Source organism: Muntiacus reevesi, chromosome 3, assembly GCF_963930625.1.
Source record: "Muntiacus reevesi chromosome 3, mMunRee1.1, whole genome shotgun sequence".
NCBI classification, from domain to species: domain Eukaryota; kingdom Metazoa; phylum Chordata; class Mammalia; order Artiodactyla; family Cervidae; genus Muntiacus; species Muntiacus reevesi.
This window is the reverse complement of record NC_089251.1, coordinates 210,538,332-210,553,867: the sequence shown is the minus strand read 5'-3', so window position 1 is coordinate 210,553,867 and position 15,536 is coordinate 210,538,332. Positions and strand designations below refer to the sequence as shown.

Genomic DNA, 15,536 nt, shown 5'->3' with positions numbered 1-15,536 from the left:
CCCAGGTTCTTTTGTAAAATTGTGTTGGTTAAGGTATTAAATTGGGGTTAATCTCTTCTTACATACAGTATTGTAGCCCTTCTGCTTCTTGATGTGAAATAGGCTGCTTGCAGAACTTGGTCAGTGTCAAAAGATTAAATGTATTAGACATGTTAGATTTCTCTTTACAGATGTGTCTATAAGCTTGCCTAGCAATAAGAAAATCACACTTCTTATAATTCATCCAAGTTATCTTTGGAAGTTTCCTGTGGGAAAATTTTGGCATAGGGCTCTGTAAAAATGTTCAGAACACTGACAAGAGTATGGAATGACCATTCTTCCCTAAAAAGTTGTCTTCTACCAGATTTGAAATTTTTTTTTTTCAAGTTGATGAAATGGTTTCTAAATTAACAACCATTGGCAGGGGGAAAGGGAGAGCAGAAGACAAATTCCTAGCCTTTCTTTGTGGTGGTCTGCAGGGCAGGTGAAGTGAAGTGAAAGTCACTCAGGCATGTCTGATTCTTTGTGACCCCATGGACTCATGGAATTCTCCAGGCCAGAATACTGGACTGACTAGTATTCCCTTACCAGGGGATCTTCCCAACCCAGGGATCGAACCCAGGTCTCCCACACTGCAGGCAGATTCTTTACCATCTGAGCCACTAGGGATCTTAGAGGGGTAAATAAGCAATGTTCTCTTTTACTTACTACTTTCCTTTCCTCATTTAAAATCATTTTAAAGTATAAAAGACAAATTAACTATCATAAATTTACAAATCAGTAAGAAACATTATAGGGTGAAATAGATAAATGAATAAAAACAAGAGTCAGAGAGGCTATCAACTGATGAATGGACAAGTAAAATGTGGTATGTCCTCACAGTGGAATGTTACTTGGCAATAAGAAAAGAAGATAAACGCTGAAAAATGCTACAACATGGATTGAAAGCATTATGCTAATAAGTCAGTCACAAAGGACCACACATTGTGTGATTCCATTTGTATGAAATGTCAAAATAGTCCAGTCCATAGAGACAGAAAGTAAATTAGTGTTTGTTTAGAGCTAGGTTGATAGAGGGGCCTGCAGTGGAGGTGGAGTGATTGCTAAGAGATGAAAGATTTTAGGGAAATGAAAATATTCTGAAATTGTGAAGGATACACAACCCTAAATGTTCTAAAAACTGTTGAATTGTATGCTTTAAATGGGTGAGTCTTATGGTGTGTGAATCATGTCTCAGTAAAGGGTTGTTTTTGTTTTTTTTAAGCATCTAGATTCTTCTTTCTGCTCTGGCTGCCCTAGTTCACCGCTTTTCTCTACCGCTTCCGTAGTAGCCCCAGGGTAACTGCTGCAGTGTGCTGTGCTCTGTTTAGCCGCTCAGTCATGTCTGACTCTTTGCGACCCCATGGACTCTAACCTGCCAGGCTCCTCTGTCCATGGGGATTCTCCAGGCAAGAATACTGGAGTGGGTTGCCTTGCGCTCCTCCAGGGGAGCTTCCTAACCCAGGGATTGAACCCAGGTCTCCTGCATTGCATTCAGATTCTTTAACCATCTGAGCCACCAGGGAAGCCCAAGAATCCTGGAGTGGGTACCCTGTCCCTTCTCCAAGGGAACTTCTGACCCAAGAATCTAACAGTGGTCTCCCGCATTGCAGGCAGATTCTCTACCAGCTGAGCTACCAGGGAAGCCCTGGTGTCAAGTGCAGATCATAACACCCAAAGCAAGGAAGTTTTCCATAATGTCCATTTGTCAGTGAGCATTTGTTTTTGTTTTTGAAGCCTCCAGCAGACTTCCTATTTTCCCTATAAGTCAGAATCACTGGGGATGAAAGTACTAGACTTGCTTAGAGCAATCACAGTTCACCTCTTCTTGATTAATAAGGGCTTGAAGAGTTGTCCTTAAATCATGTGCCTGGTGGTGCACTGTTGAAGAATCTGCCTGCCAGTGCAGGAGACACAAGAGACATGGGTTTGATCCATGGTCAAGAAGACTCCTCTGGAGCAGGAAATGACAACCCACTCCAGTATTCTTGCCTGGAAAATTCCATGGACAGAGAAACCTGGCAGGCTACAGTCCATCGGGTCACAAAGAGTTGGACATGACTGAGCACACACACACCAGATATCTAGACAGATCTGCCATTTAGTCTGGGGTTGAAGACTTCAAAACTTAAGGAAGAGCTTCTTTTAGCTCATGCTCCCTTAGCTACAAGTTATAGGTGCTAAAGAAAAAGTTATTCTGATGCTTGTTAAAACAGTAAGGAAGACTTTATTCAAGGAGTTGACTTTATCTCAGTAGAGTTTGCAATAGGAGTCAACTCTATTGCAACTGAGGAGAGAGATCACTCAGCTCTGAACTGCCCATTGAACTTTATATAATTGAATTTATAATATTAATAGTAACCATAAGCCTTTCTGAACCTGTAATTGGGAGGAAGAGACGGAAAGGGGCTAGAGCTTTGGCACCAGCAGTTTCTGGTTGTACTGAGGAGGGAGTGATGGGAGTGGAGGAGACTCTGGTAGAAACAGCTTGCTTGTGAAGAAGTGGGGAATGCATCTGAGACTAGGGGTGCAGTGATTATTTAGTCTGTAAGTCTGCAGTGCTTGGTAAATGAATGTACCTTAAAAATACTCCAACTTGACATGTACTTTTTGAAAGGCTTATCACAGTAAATATAGCTCTTTAGGCAAACATGCAGTTTATTAAAGTGGTTCAGTTACCATGGCAACATATCTGGAATTTATAGCTCCTTATTTTGAGAGGGCTTCATTTCCACTTTCTGAGGCACTGAAATCCAAGGCTAAAGTTCTTAACACCCTCCAGTCTCATTGTATGAATTTTTAGTCTTTAGAAAACTTAGACGTACAAAATGTAGCTTGGAGAGAATCAGTCTTGTGACTTGATAGTCATATGCATGAATTTTAAATTGGTAGTTTTCAATTTTAAAATGTTCCAAAATATTTCCTATTTTAAAAGTTTTAAATTATTATCAAAGCTACATATGATCATAATTTAATGAGGAAAAATAGAAATTTTGAAAAAAATAACAGTCCCCTAAATTTATTCTCTGGAGGCAACCATGGTCTTTTCTTGTAGCTGATTTTGAGGGATTTACTTAGATCCCTCAGCAGTGGGTTTATCTTGCTTCTTGGTTTGTATTACTGCTTGCTTTGTAATTTTAGGTGTCATCAATTGGTTTCTCTATATGGAAGATAAAATTCTATCTAAAATAAAAATTTTAGCTCTTTCAGTCTTCAGCCCCACCCGCACACCCAGACATTTCCCCTGTTCCCATTCTTCAAACAGTGATAGATAGGGAGATAGACAAATTGATAGATTAATGGATCAATAGATAGAAATGGATGAAGAGATAGAAAGTTACAGTTTTACTAATTTTATGTAAATTTATAGTAATTTTGGCTTGATCAATATTCAACCTGTACATTATTAGAACCATGTTTATAATATTTACAGATGAACAATACAGTATACTATGATATGTTTTTTTCTTTTATGACTCATTTCTCACTAATTCAGCCTGAAACTTTACCTCAGTTGTCCAGTCTCCTCTCAATATCTTTAAATGTTAGCATGGCATCAATTTTATCCACTTAACAAAATTTCTTCTGTAGCATTTGATCAGCTGCAGTCTGGACAGTTTTTCTTTACGTTTGCTGTGAAACTCTCATCAGGGATTTTTATTTATTTCTTCCTTGTACTAATTACTTCTTTTTCAAATATATATATATATAAAATTTTTTTTTTAATTCCCTTGTTTTGCTGTACATTTTCCACGTGCCTCCCAAGAAAGGGTACATTGGCAGTAAATTGTTTGAAACTCTGCATATCTGAAAATGCCTTTGTTGTACTTTTATATCTGATTTTTAATTTGGCTGGATAGGAATTGTTAGAAATCATTTTCTCTCATTCAGTATCGATGTTGAGATAGGCAATGCCATTCAGATTTTTTATTCTGTTTTGTTTCTGTGAAATCTGTTCCTCCCCTCTCTAGAAACTTGTAGAGCTCTTTCTTGGTTCCCATTGTCCTAACATTTCATGATTATGGACCTTGCTTGGGTCCATTTTCATCCCTTATGAAGGATCTTAATTGGGCACTTTCCAGTTTCCATTTTGGAAACTTCCAGTTTTAAGTTCTGTAAAATATTCTTCTTTTTTAAATTATTATTTCCATTTTTTTCTGTGTTGTTTTCTAGAACTTCTGTTATTCATATATTGTTTTCATCATCTGGTTCTCTAATTATATTTTATATTTTCTCTATTATTATTATTTTATATTTCCATCTACTTCCTGGAAGATTTCCTCAGCTTAGTAACCAGTAGATTTTTCATTTCTGCTATTATAGTTTTAATTTCCAGAGATTCTGCCCCACTCCCCCTACTTTTTTTTTTTTTTTTGTAGTATCCTGTTGTTCTAGTTTGGTTTTTTTCTCTCTCTGCATTGTTGATCTATTCATGTTGCTTTCCACAAATGTCTGGTGGGTTTTTTTGTTTGTTTGCTTGCTTTTATTTACAAGACTTTAAACGCTAACTAGGAACTCTTCATGGATATGTAGAGTTTCCATGTTTATTGAAGGATAATAATTGAGTGATCTGATTGGGATGTCTTGTTGAGGAACCCCAATATCAGTATCTTTCGTCTTTTTTTACTGGTCTGGTTTTCCTGAAAAGAATCATTTTACTTGATTCTTCTCCCTTGCCTGTCTCTGTTTGGGGACCCTCCTGAATAAAAAAAAGTGGAGAGAGAGTGTCAGATCTCACCATTTGTTATGTAACTTATATCTAATCCCCTTGATTTTTGCAGGATGACCTACCATCATTGTAGGATTCCTCCGTCTGGATAACCTCTGTTTTGCCCTCTCCAGAAAACAAATTTATAGTTTTCTTCCAGGGTGAATTGGGAGGTCACCTCTTAAGTGGAATGGGTAGAGAAAGGCTATGGATCAGCACAGCACATATTCAGCTACTTAAACATTTTTTCAAACAGTCCTCCTATTTTAGCCACATCCCTATCCTCACTTCCAGAGGTGACATTTCCTGATCCTTTTGTGATCACGCCTTTTTAAACCAGGTACTTCTCAACACTCCATACTGGCAGTTTAAGAACTGTCAGATTGGCTAATCAGTTACCAGGCGTCTGTCTGCTTTTTCACTTGCAAAGTTTCATTGCTGTTGATCCCTCTCCAACCTCTTTTTCTCTATACATTTTTCTATCATTTAAATATAGCACTGAGGAGTGGAGGTTAAATATATTCAGCCTGCTATCTTTTCCCAAAATGTCTGACTAATTTTTTTTAACAGTTAAGAGATACTGTATTCATGTTTTAAATTTAATTCTTGCTATCCATTTTAAATTTAACTCCTATTTAATTCATCTCATATTGATTTCTTATGCTTAACTGGTAACCTGGCCTCTAGCTAGCTAAGAAAAGCCTATTCAGTATGAGCTTTCATGATTTTTCTCCCTTTGCCTCACGATTTCTTTGTCTCCCTCCCTGTTCTCTCTCACCTCCCTACTGAGCTCTTAATCCCATCACTCCAGCCTCTTCTGCAGCCTGCTCCATCCTGGAGGCAAGCACAATCCCCTCATTTCTCGTTTTTCTCAGTCTTTCTACACCTTTCACAGCCTTTTTGTAAATCTACCTTAGTTTCTTAGTTAAAAAGAAATGAAAAAACCACTTTCCTTAACCCTTAAACTTCAGCTCAGTTTTCTTATTCTTTTTCAGTTTCTCTCCCACACACACAAAATGCCATTTGTTTGTCTTTTTATCCTCAATTTTCCCCTTCACTCTATTCCACTTACTCCTCTATATGAGCTTTTATTTTTTGAAAATTACTTTCTGAACAAAACCACCAACTGCTTCCTCACCACGGCTTACTTGACTACCCACTTTGCTTTGAGACTCCTTCCCTATCTTGTTGTTTTTTCCCATCTAATTCTTATCTTGTTCTTATTTTACTTCTCAGTTTTTTCCCCCTCTCATGTTCCTCTTCTTTCACGTGTCACTTTAGGTGTGGGCTTCTACTATAGGCTGCCTTGAGGACAAAACAGTTAAAGTTCATAGAAACTTACTGATTTTCAGGCTTTTCTTGCTTTATTAAAGTGGCATGATTTCTTATAAACATTTTTATGATATTAATGAGGTTTAACTTTTTATATTTAGGCAGGTGCTGTCAAGGATTATATTAAGATGATGCTTCAGAATGATTCACTTAAATTTCTGGTGTTTGCTCACCATTTAAGCATGCTCCAAGCTTGCACAGAAGCAGTTATAGAAAACAAGGTAGGTTGCCATTTATTTATAAAACACTACTTAGGATGCAGTTTTTATATCCTAAACATCAATTGTAGTTTTTATAATTGGGGTGGAGTTTTTTTTTTTGCCTTCTTCAGATTATGGGATGTATATCTATAAATTATTATTACATATTTTATTGCAAATTATACAAATGTATATATTTTTAAAATTATACTAATATTGGGATCAACAGGGGGCACAGTGGTAAAGAATCCTCCTGCCAATGCGGGAGATGCAAGAGACACAGGTTTGTTCCCTGTGTTGGAAAGATCCCAGTAGGAAATGGCAACCTACTCCAGTATTCTTGCCTAGAAAGTTCCATGGACAGAGGAGCCTGGCGGGCTACAGTCCATGAGGTCACAGAGTTGGCCACGACTGAGCACGCACACATACGCTAATATTATATTTTCACTGTGTTGAGAATATACTACTACTATTTCCCTTTTATACCAGTCATAATACTCCACTGATCAAATTGGATGGATGGATTAAACTACGCTGCCTTGATAGGCTATCATGCAAATTTTGTTTCTGTTATTGGATATACCATTTGAGATTGGTATAGGCAGTTAAAATTGTTTACCCACATGGTGGCCTAGACCATGGGTGATTTTGAGGGGAAAGGAAGAATAAATTTAGACAGTTTTGTTACCCAGCTGCAGTCATACTTTTTAAACATCTAGGCAGCCTACTTTATAGAATATTTTATTAAGATTTAGTGTGGGCGAGTTGGAAACATACGCCCAGGTAAGCACCATGAAACCTGCGGGCTTCACGGCCTTTGGGTCCGCCTTGTTCCCCAACAGCACTATCAGAAGAGCATCTGCCGTTTTTTCTTTCCAAGTTTAAACGTGTCGCCCCTCTGTCAGTGCTAAGGCCTTGTTGAGATGCTCCAGATCAGCCAGAGGAAGTTCTTGACAAATTATAAGAGCTTAATATCCATGTAATATCAGAACCTCTTGCTGGTGCAGGTAGCTTTTTTTTTAAAGGGAGGAATAAAGCCACGTTTTTTAAAACTTTGTGTACTTTTTTCAAGTATTTGCTAATTAGTCATTAACATTACCAAAGGAATAATTCTAGTCTTTCCTTCATAGATGGATTTATGATAATATAACATAGTAAAGTGCTATATATTAAAGGGATGCTTTCTCATTACCATATAGTATCTGTGATAGATCCTCTGAGGAAGAATTAATTAGCCTTAGAAATAATTTTTAAATGATTGAACAATATTTGATTTTTAATTCTGATTCCATTATACCTTAAAACTATTGGAATCTATTACAAATGTGTCTCTTCTTCCCACTCCCATTTTACTGGTGTGTTTAGAATTGTGTTTAATGCCACCGAGAGTTAAAAATGTAGGTAGTCATGGTGTCGGAGGCTAATTTCTCCCAAGCTCTCCTTTGCCTGACAGTGTGTTTTCTTTAGAAAGACCCTCAGAAGATTTTATAGTCTCCGTTGATGGATCACTGGTCAATTTATATCTGTTTATGAAGACATAGAAAGTTGATAAGGGACATTCTATTAAATCATTAATTTGAGGGTTCCCTTATAAAACTGTGTCTCAAGTATTAAGGCAATATTTTCCATAAAAGTGCATATAAAAATGAGACAGTTTGAAATTCAGGGCTTATGCCTGTTTTTACAAATTTGAGTAATAAGTTTTTAAAAACAATTCTGATGTACACTGACTGCTCATATTTTCTAAACTCATATTGTTCCTAAAATACAGCACAGTTCAATTTAGTACTTAGTATTTCCTTCTTTTTTAAAAATGTGTTTGGATGTCTTGGTTCCTACCTCAGTGGAGACGACCGAATCATATATTTCTTTTAAATTTAATAATGGGAAAAATATTGATGACTCAAATACTACTTTGAAAAAGATGTTTTCCCTGTTAATGTTGCAACATTTCAGGACTACTGTTCCTAAATCCCAAATATGTGGGCTGAATCCACTTTTTCTCACATGTCTGACTTTATTTTCACTTTGGAATTAGTGGTCCTGTAACTTTAAAATTAGTCTGATCCATCTTTTAAAGTTTGCATATCATTTTACCTAGAACATTACTGAAGACAATAATCCAGGTATAATCATGGAACTCCTGTTATATCTGTGACATCACACTTGGCATTGATGGTATGAAGATGAATTAGACATAGATACCACTCTCAAGTATCTTAAAATATTTAAAAATAGGAAATTTTTATAAGCAGGTATTAAGAAATCTGGTTAAGAATTTTACTAAGCTATCATTCTCACCAGTTTCTGTTTTATTGTGTGAACATAAAAATAAGCTGTAACATGTATATAATAAGATGGGTACATAGGAGCTTGTCCTAATTTTGCCATTTCCCTTGTTGTTGTTGGTAGACTCGTTACATCAGGATAGACGGAAGTGTTCCATCTTCAGAAAGAATACATCTGGTTAATCAGTTTCAAAAGGATCCTGAGACTCGTGTAGCTATCCTCAGCATTCAGGCTGCTGGTCAGGTAAGAAGTTTCACATCTGAATTTGATAATGAAATGTTGAGATAATAAAAAGGCCATTAACCTTAACTATAACTTCCCATCTGGTGTGATAAATACTCGTTCCACCTTGGAGAGTGCTAGAAAGTGTAACAGAAGGAGACCTCAACACCTCTGATTGTAAACTTCCTAAATTTTGAAGTAAAGAATTTCCTGCAAGTACAGTTAATTTCATTATAGCGCTTTCCCATGATCTTCTGTATAGCATTTTGTCTTCCTTTCTTACAGCACTTAGCTGTCTTGGTTGTTTTCATCAGAGTCTGTGAGGCAAGGTGGCCTGAGGAAAAAAGAACTCTCCTGTCTTTCTGAATTTTTTGTGGAATGCCCTTGGTGTGTTCCTTAGAGTTAGGTTTGGCTACAAGTAAATGAAAATCCAAATTAACAATGATTTAAGTACACAAAATTTTACTCTTGGATACAGACAGTCCAAGGCTGGTTACCACTCCTAGCAGGTATCTCTTATCTAAGAGTTCTGCTAGAATTCATATCTATGATCCAGGAAGCTGAATGGAGAAAAGCATGCTACATCTCACTGGCCTGCGGTTATTCCCAGGACCACAACTGTCTTCAAATGAAACTGGAAACAGTAACCTTTATTGGTCAATCAGGTATTATGTTACAAAGGAGTAAGAAAAAAGTAGATATTGGTCTGTACTACCCCCTGTAAAAGGGGATACTTAGGAACATTTTTCCTACGAGCATTCTAGGATATTTTGATGTAAATATCTAAGCCAGGATATTTAACAGAGGGAAAAGTAATTGAGCATATTATTGTTAAATATCCAACTTGGTATATGGCGAATCTGGCAACTTCTGTGGATTCTGGAATCTGGACCAGGGCCAAAGTTCTCCTTTTAGTGAGCTAATTGATGTATATAAAATTGTCTATGTAGAGAGAATCCATGAAGATGAAGAAGTTCTAGAACTCACTAGGAGTTCTAATCAAACTTTCATGTTGGATTAAATTTCTAGTAGTCTGAGTTTTATATCTGTTATAATATTTCAGCCATAGAAAATATTATCAAAAAGAGCTGAAATGGAGTACCAATAGCTTGGGGGAAGATAAGTAGGAAGAATCTGAGCAGGAGAGTCTGGGAGTGACCTGATAAAAGACTTTCTGAAATTAAGATTGTACAGGGCACTCACATTCTATTCAAGGCTGTATTCCTGAAGGCCTTGTATAATTCAGAACTTAATACCCTTGAATACTATTAATAAAATCTTCATCAGAATGAAGGAAAGTAGAAAGGGCTTTGTCCTGGAGGTTTCTGAATCTTCCATTGTAGTTTAGTATTAATAGGATCTTTGAGTGATTTGATCTTGCCAACCTATTTCCCCTTTTTTCTTGTATGGTCACACGATACTTTTTACACTTTTATGATACTTTTTACTTTAAATGCTACTTAATTTTTTTGCATTATCTCTGATATTTTGCAGCATTTCAAATCCTAAATAGCAGCGCAGTTTAACATGGTGTTTATTTGACTCTGTCCATGCTTTTACTACTTCTAAGTTCTGTTCCAAAGTGGTTGATCTTCAGCTTGAGAATGAGTGCCACTGTTTAATGAATGCTAATATGATGTTATGTGATATTAAAATACTTTAAGTTAACATAACATCAAAGCAGCACAGCAGTCATGAAAATCACTCGCAGAAGTTCCAGGGCATGTGAGCAACAGCCATGGATTAGATGACACTCCCACAATACGGGAGGTGTTTCTATTGACCACTTAATACCACCCACAACTCTGTGGCAATAACATAAGCATGGTCCACATTTCGCTCGACCTACTCACTTTAAAGTCATGCACTTTTTAACACAGTTTGAAGAGACTTGCATTATTTCATATATTAGTTATAAAACAAGACCTAGTTAATACTTTTAATGTCATACTGTTTCAAACTGATATAAAATACAGTTGCACAAAAATGCAACTGTATTGTATACATCAAGATACAAATCAGTAAATATCAGAGTCTTTGGGATGCAACATGAGAAATTCCATAGATAGAAAAGGCTTTGACTGTAGACATGATTTTCTTGCTTTATAAAACAGAATGAATTAAATGAATAGAGGATGTCGTTGCTCTCTGACTAGTTGCTATGGATACCATGTGTTAGAATTATATTCTCATTTATAATGTATTTTATTAGATTTTCCAATGGTAATGTGAACCCAGTATACATCAGAGGATAAAGCAATTTTGTTTATGTATACATTCTTCAGACTGACTTTAGAAATACTGAAATACCTTTTAAACATGTTCTTTGTAGTTCACCTGACTAATTTGCAGTAAGCGGTCTTCATTTACCTGAATTAAATTTTCTTAATTTGACTTAAAATGAAAGACTGATTTGTTTTTAAGTCCTTCTGTGTTCTCTTGTCCGGGGAACATACTCAGAAAGACTTTATTATACATGGTTCTGTGTTAAATTCTCAGTTCATTTGCATCTCAGTTTCTTCACTTTGGGCTTCCCTGGCGGCTCAGACAGTAGAGAATCTGACTGCACTGCAGGAGACCAGGTTTGATCCCTGTGTCAGGAAGATCCTCTAGAGAAGGGAATGGCTACTCACTCTAATATTCTTGCCTGGTGAACTCTATGGACAGAGGAACCTGGCAGGCTACAGCCCAGGGAGTCTCAAAGAGTTCGACACAACTGAGCGTCTAACACTTTCACTTTTCACTTCTTTTCTTCACTTTATTTTTCTTAGGGTTTGACATTTACTGCTGCAACTCATGTTGTGTTTGCTGAGCTGTACTGGGACCCTGGACATATAAAACAAGCAGAAGACCGTGCTCACCGGATTGGACAGTGCAGTTCTGTGAATATTCACTACCTTATTGCAAATGGGACTCTAGACACCCTTATGTGGGGAATGTTGAATCGCAAGGTAAAGCTTGAATTTAAACCAGGTTACCAGCGTACTCATAATTATCCATAGCTGGCATGAGTTAAGAGGCTGAGTTTTGGTGTTTTCAGGCGAAGCATATATATGTACACTAAGATGTTGGTGTTGTTAGAGACCAAGTCCAGGAAAGGCTTCAGTTGGTAATACTTTACCTGCTGTCCTTGGTAATAAGAGAGGGACATGAATTTACATGGGTTCCTATTGTCTTCCAAGTCCTTCTCTACCATTTTAGAGGCCAGCGGAGGATGAGCTAGTAAGGAAACAAAACACTTTCAAACCCCAAGTCCTTTTTGTAAGCTGAGAACATACACGTTCTCAAAAGGATTCTTGAACCTTGAGTGATTCTTGATCACTAAAGCCCGTGATATGTTGAAAAAATAAGATTTTCTTTATTGGATTGCTTGTGACTTAAATGCAAAACCAGGTTACTGCTTAGTAAATGTCAGCTGTGAGGCGACCTGTCCTAAAATCTATTTGCTTTTCCGTCTCACAGGCTCAGGTTACAGGGAGCACGCTGAATGGGAGGAAGGAAAAGCTTCAGGCCGAGGAGGGTGATAAGGAGAAATGGGATTTCCTGCAGTTTGCTGAAGCTTGGACTCCAAATGAAAGGTCTGAAGAGCTCAGGGATGAAATGTTGTTCACTCATGTAAGATTATATTCTTTTCTGTTTTTTTTAATACCATGAAACTATGACTTTATCATATATTGTTTTAAGTAGCAATTTTTAATTGCTCATGCTACTGAAAGGAGTCTCCATGTAAAGGTGGAAAAGTTCTGAGAACTAAAGGATGACTTTGATATAAGGAGGCTGCAAGAGTGGTTTGTATTTTTCAACAGTAATAGATCAGTGCTCACTGTTCAACTCCTTAGAAAAACAAGCCAAGTAGAATTCATGCCTTCAGGAGAAACTATGGGAGACTATCTCTGAGACCCTGAGGGTAGGGAAAGATATATTAAATTTGCCACAAAAAGTGACATACACAAGTCTCATACTCAGTTAAGATATTTGCATTACAGTGTTCAAAGTATATAACTTTATACAGTTCAGTTAGTAAAACAAACAAGCTAGTAGAAAAAATAGGCAAACAGTGTGAGCATGAGAGGAGACTGGCCTGAACAGACAAAACATGAAGAGAAATTAGCTTCTCCAAAATAAGACAAATTTATAAAGGTACCCTTTTCTCTTTACAATTAGTAGGTAATCTATGGTGTGATACTTTGAGATCACGTGACCATTACTGTTCCCAAAGCCTTTCATGCTGCGGTTTTAGCATTCATTGATCTTTGCCTGAAGCAGTTTTGAAATCGTGATTTTTTTAATTCCATCATTGCTTCTTCATTAGCTGGCATTTTTCTGTAGAGAAAAGCTCATTTCCTCCTTTTTAAAAAATATCACTATGAACTTGGGATTCTGTTATTATTTAGTGTGTTATAATCTTGGCCTTTTTTTTTTAAGATCTGGCTGGAGGAAGCAACTTTATTTTATTGGGTTTTTGTTGTTGTTTGGGGTTTTTATTGAAGAATAGTTGGTTTATAATATTTGAGTTCGTCTCAGATGTACTGCAAAGTGATTCAGTTATGTGTTTTTTTCAGATTGTTTTCCATTATAGGTTATTATAAGATATTGAATATAGTTCCCTGTGCTATACAGTAGGACCTTTTGTTTATCTATTTTATGTATAGTAGTTTATATCTGTGAAAATTAGGCCATACTCCTAGTTTATTCCTCTCCACCCCCTTTCCCATTTGGTAACCATAAGCATGTTATGGAACTGCTATGGGCCTTAGATCCACATACACAGATTAGAATATTACTTACTTCATAGGTTGTAGGCATTAAGTGACAGATATTGTATGAGAGCGAGCTTAGCCCAGTTCTGATACTTGGAAAATACTCAGCTAATGGGCAAAACAAAAGCAAACAAAGAGACAAACAAGCCCAACAACTTTCTTTTTCCAAATCAACTATATTTTGTCAAGTGTTCCCAACATGTATCACACAGACCCTGTCAAGAGGCAATGTAAAGAATTAGGGCCGAATACTAACAGCAAGGACTCTGGTGCTGGTCTGCCTGGTTCAAATCCTTTCTCTACCACTAATTGGGGATCTTGGGAAGTCACTTAACTTCTGTGTGCCTTAGTTTCCATTTATTTTATATATATACACAAACACCACCTATAAGTGATATCATTTGATATTTGTCTTTCTCTGTCAGACTTACTTCACTTAGTATGATCATCTCTAGGTTCATTCATGTTGCTGCCAATGACATTATTTCATTCTTTTTTTCATAAAAAAAATTTTTTTACAGTACATTAAATTTGCTCATAAAAACATTCTAAAAATGTATAATTTTTGCATTTTAACAAAGTATAATAAAACATAAAAGCCCCCAAAACAGAACACTTGACATTTACAATTCAAAATCAAATTAGCAGGATATTAAATATTTACAAAACTATATCTTTTAAAAATATTTGTAAAGTTCCATGCAATTTTATAGAATTGACATAAAAGAATGGCTCAAAAACGGTAGAATTTTCCTTCATTCTTAAAAAGAGAATATGTCCCATAGAAGCTGTGAAGATTCTTGAGTACAGAAGGTATTCTATTGTGTGCATGTGTTTGTGTATGACGCATCTTAAACCAATCATCTGTTGATGGGCATTTGTGTTGCTTCCATGTCTTGGCCATTGTAAACAGTGCAGCAGATACACTGGAGTACGTGTAGCTTTTCTAGTTAGAGTTTTCTTCTTTCCTGGATACATGCCTAGGAGTGGGATTGTAGGGTTTATTATTTGTAGACTTTTTTAATGATGGCAGTTCTGACTGGTAAGAGGTAATACCTCATTCCTACAACATAGTAGTTTCATTGCAAAGAATACATTCTTCTGCATATATATAAGGATACATATACAAAGATGTGTACTCAGTGATCCTTTCTGGATTGCAAAAAATTGGAAACAACCAAATGTTCATCAGTATGACAATGGCTACATCAATTGTCACAAGATACTACATAGAAGTTAACATGAATGACTTAGATTTATATGTATGAACATGACCATATTTTGAAAACATGATGTTATTTTTTTAATGCACAGCACACACAAACACACAAATAATATTATGTATTTGTGAATGCATATATATAAAATAAGATATGTAAACATAGATTGGAAGAATACATATTAAATGTATTGCCTCTGAAAGAAGAGAAGAATGAGTCTAAGGAAGACTAAAAGTGTGGCAGCAGCTTATCAGAAGTATTTTATTTTTAAAAAGTATCAGAAGTAAATATTACAATGTTAGCATCTGTAAATTTTGAATGATGGGTATATGGATATTTGTTATATTGTCTGTACCATAACAAATCTATTTGGAGACCATGTGGAAACTGAATAAGAGATAATATATTAGAGGAGCATATCGTCATTCAAACTGTCTTTTTCCTAGCTCTTCTGCTTCAAAATGGTATGAGAGTTAATGGGGAGTTTAATTGTAATTTTTGAAAGAATTGATCTGCTATTATAGGAATGAAATTGAAGTCTATACACATTTTCTCATAATGCAAAATTAAAATTTTAATCTCAAGTTTAGTTCCATAAAATATGTAATGTTTTTTATGTGGAACCTTATTACATTTTTTTATATGCTATTTGGAGGGCCAGTACATTTTTCTTTTTTAGGATACCAGAATGCCATTCTGTCACATTTGTTTTAAGAAAAAAAGAATTATTTCTGAGATATTTGTCTCTTATTTTAAAAACTACTTTTATTTTAGTAATGTTTATTAT

General features: G+C 36.0%; 1 protein-coding gene across 5 annotated transcripts in view; it reads left to right on the top strand.

Annotated features, from left to right (window-relative positions):
* ZRANB3 (zinc finger RANBP2-type containing 3) overlaps positions 1-15,536 on the top strand; it is a 264,527-nt gene that overhangs the window by 200,175 nt on the left and 48,816 nt on the right. For all 5 annotated transcript variants that reach the window (XM_065931454.1, XM_065931453.1, XM_065931455.1 and 2 more), the window contains 4 exons: positions 6,160-6,279; positions 8,671-8,790; positions 11,541-11,720; positions 12,232-12,384. In XM_065931454.1, the coding sequence (XP_065787526.1) occupies positions 6,160-6,279; positions 8,671-8,790; positions 11,541-11,720; positions 12,232-12,384 (573 nt within the window). The remainder of the gene's footprint in view (positions 1-6,159; positions 6,280-8,670; positions 8,791-11,540; positions 11,721-12,231; positions 12,385-15,536) is intronic.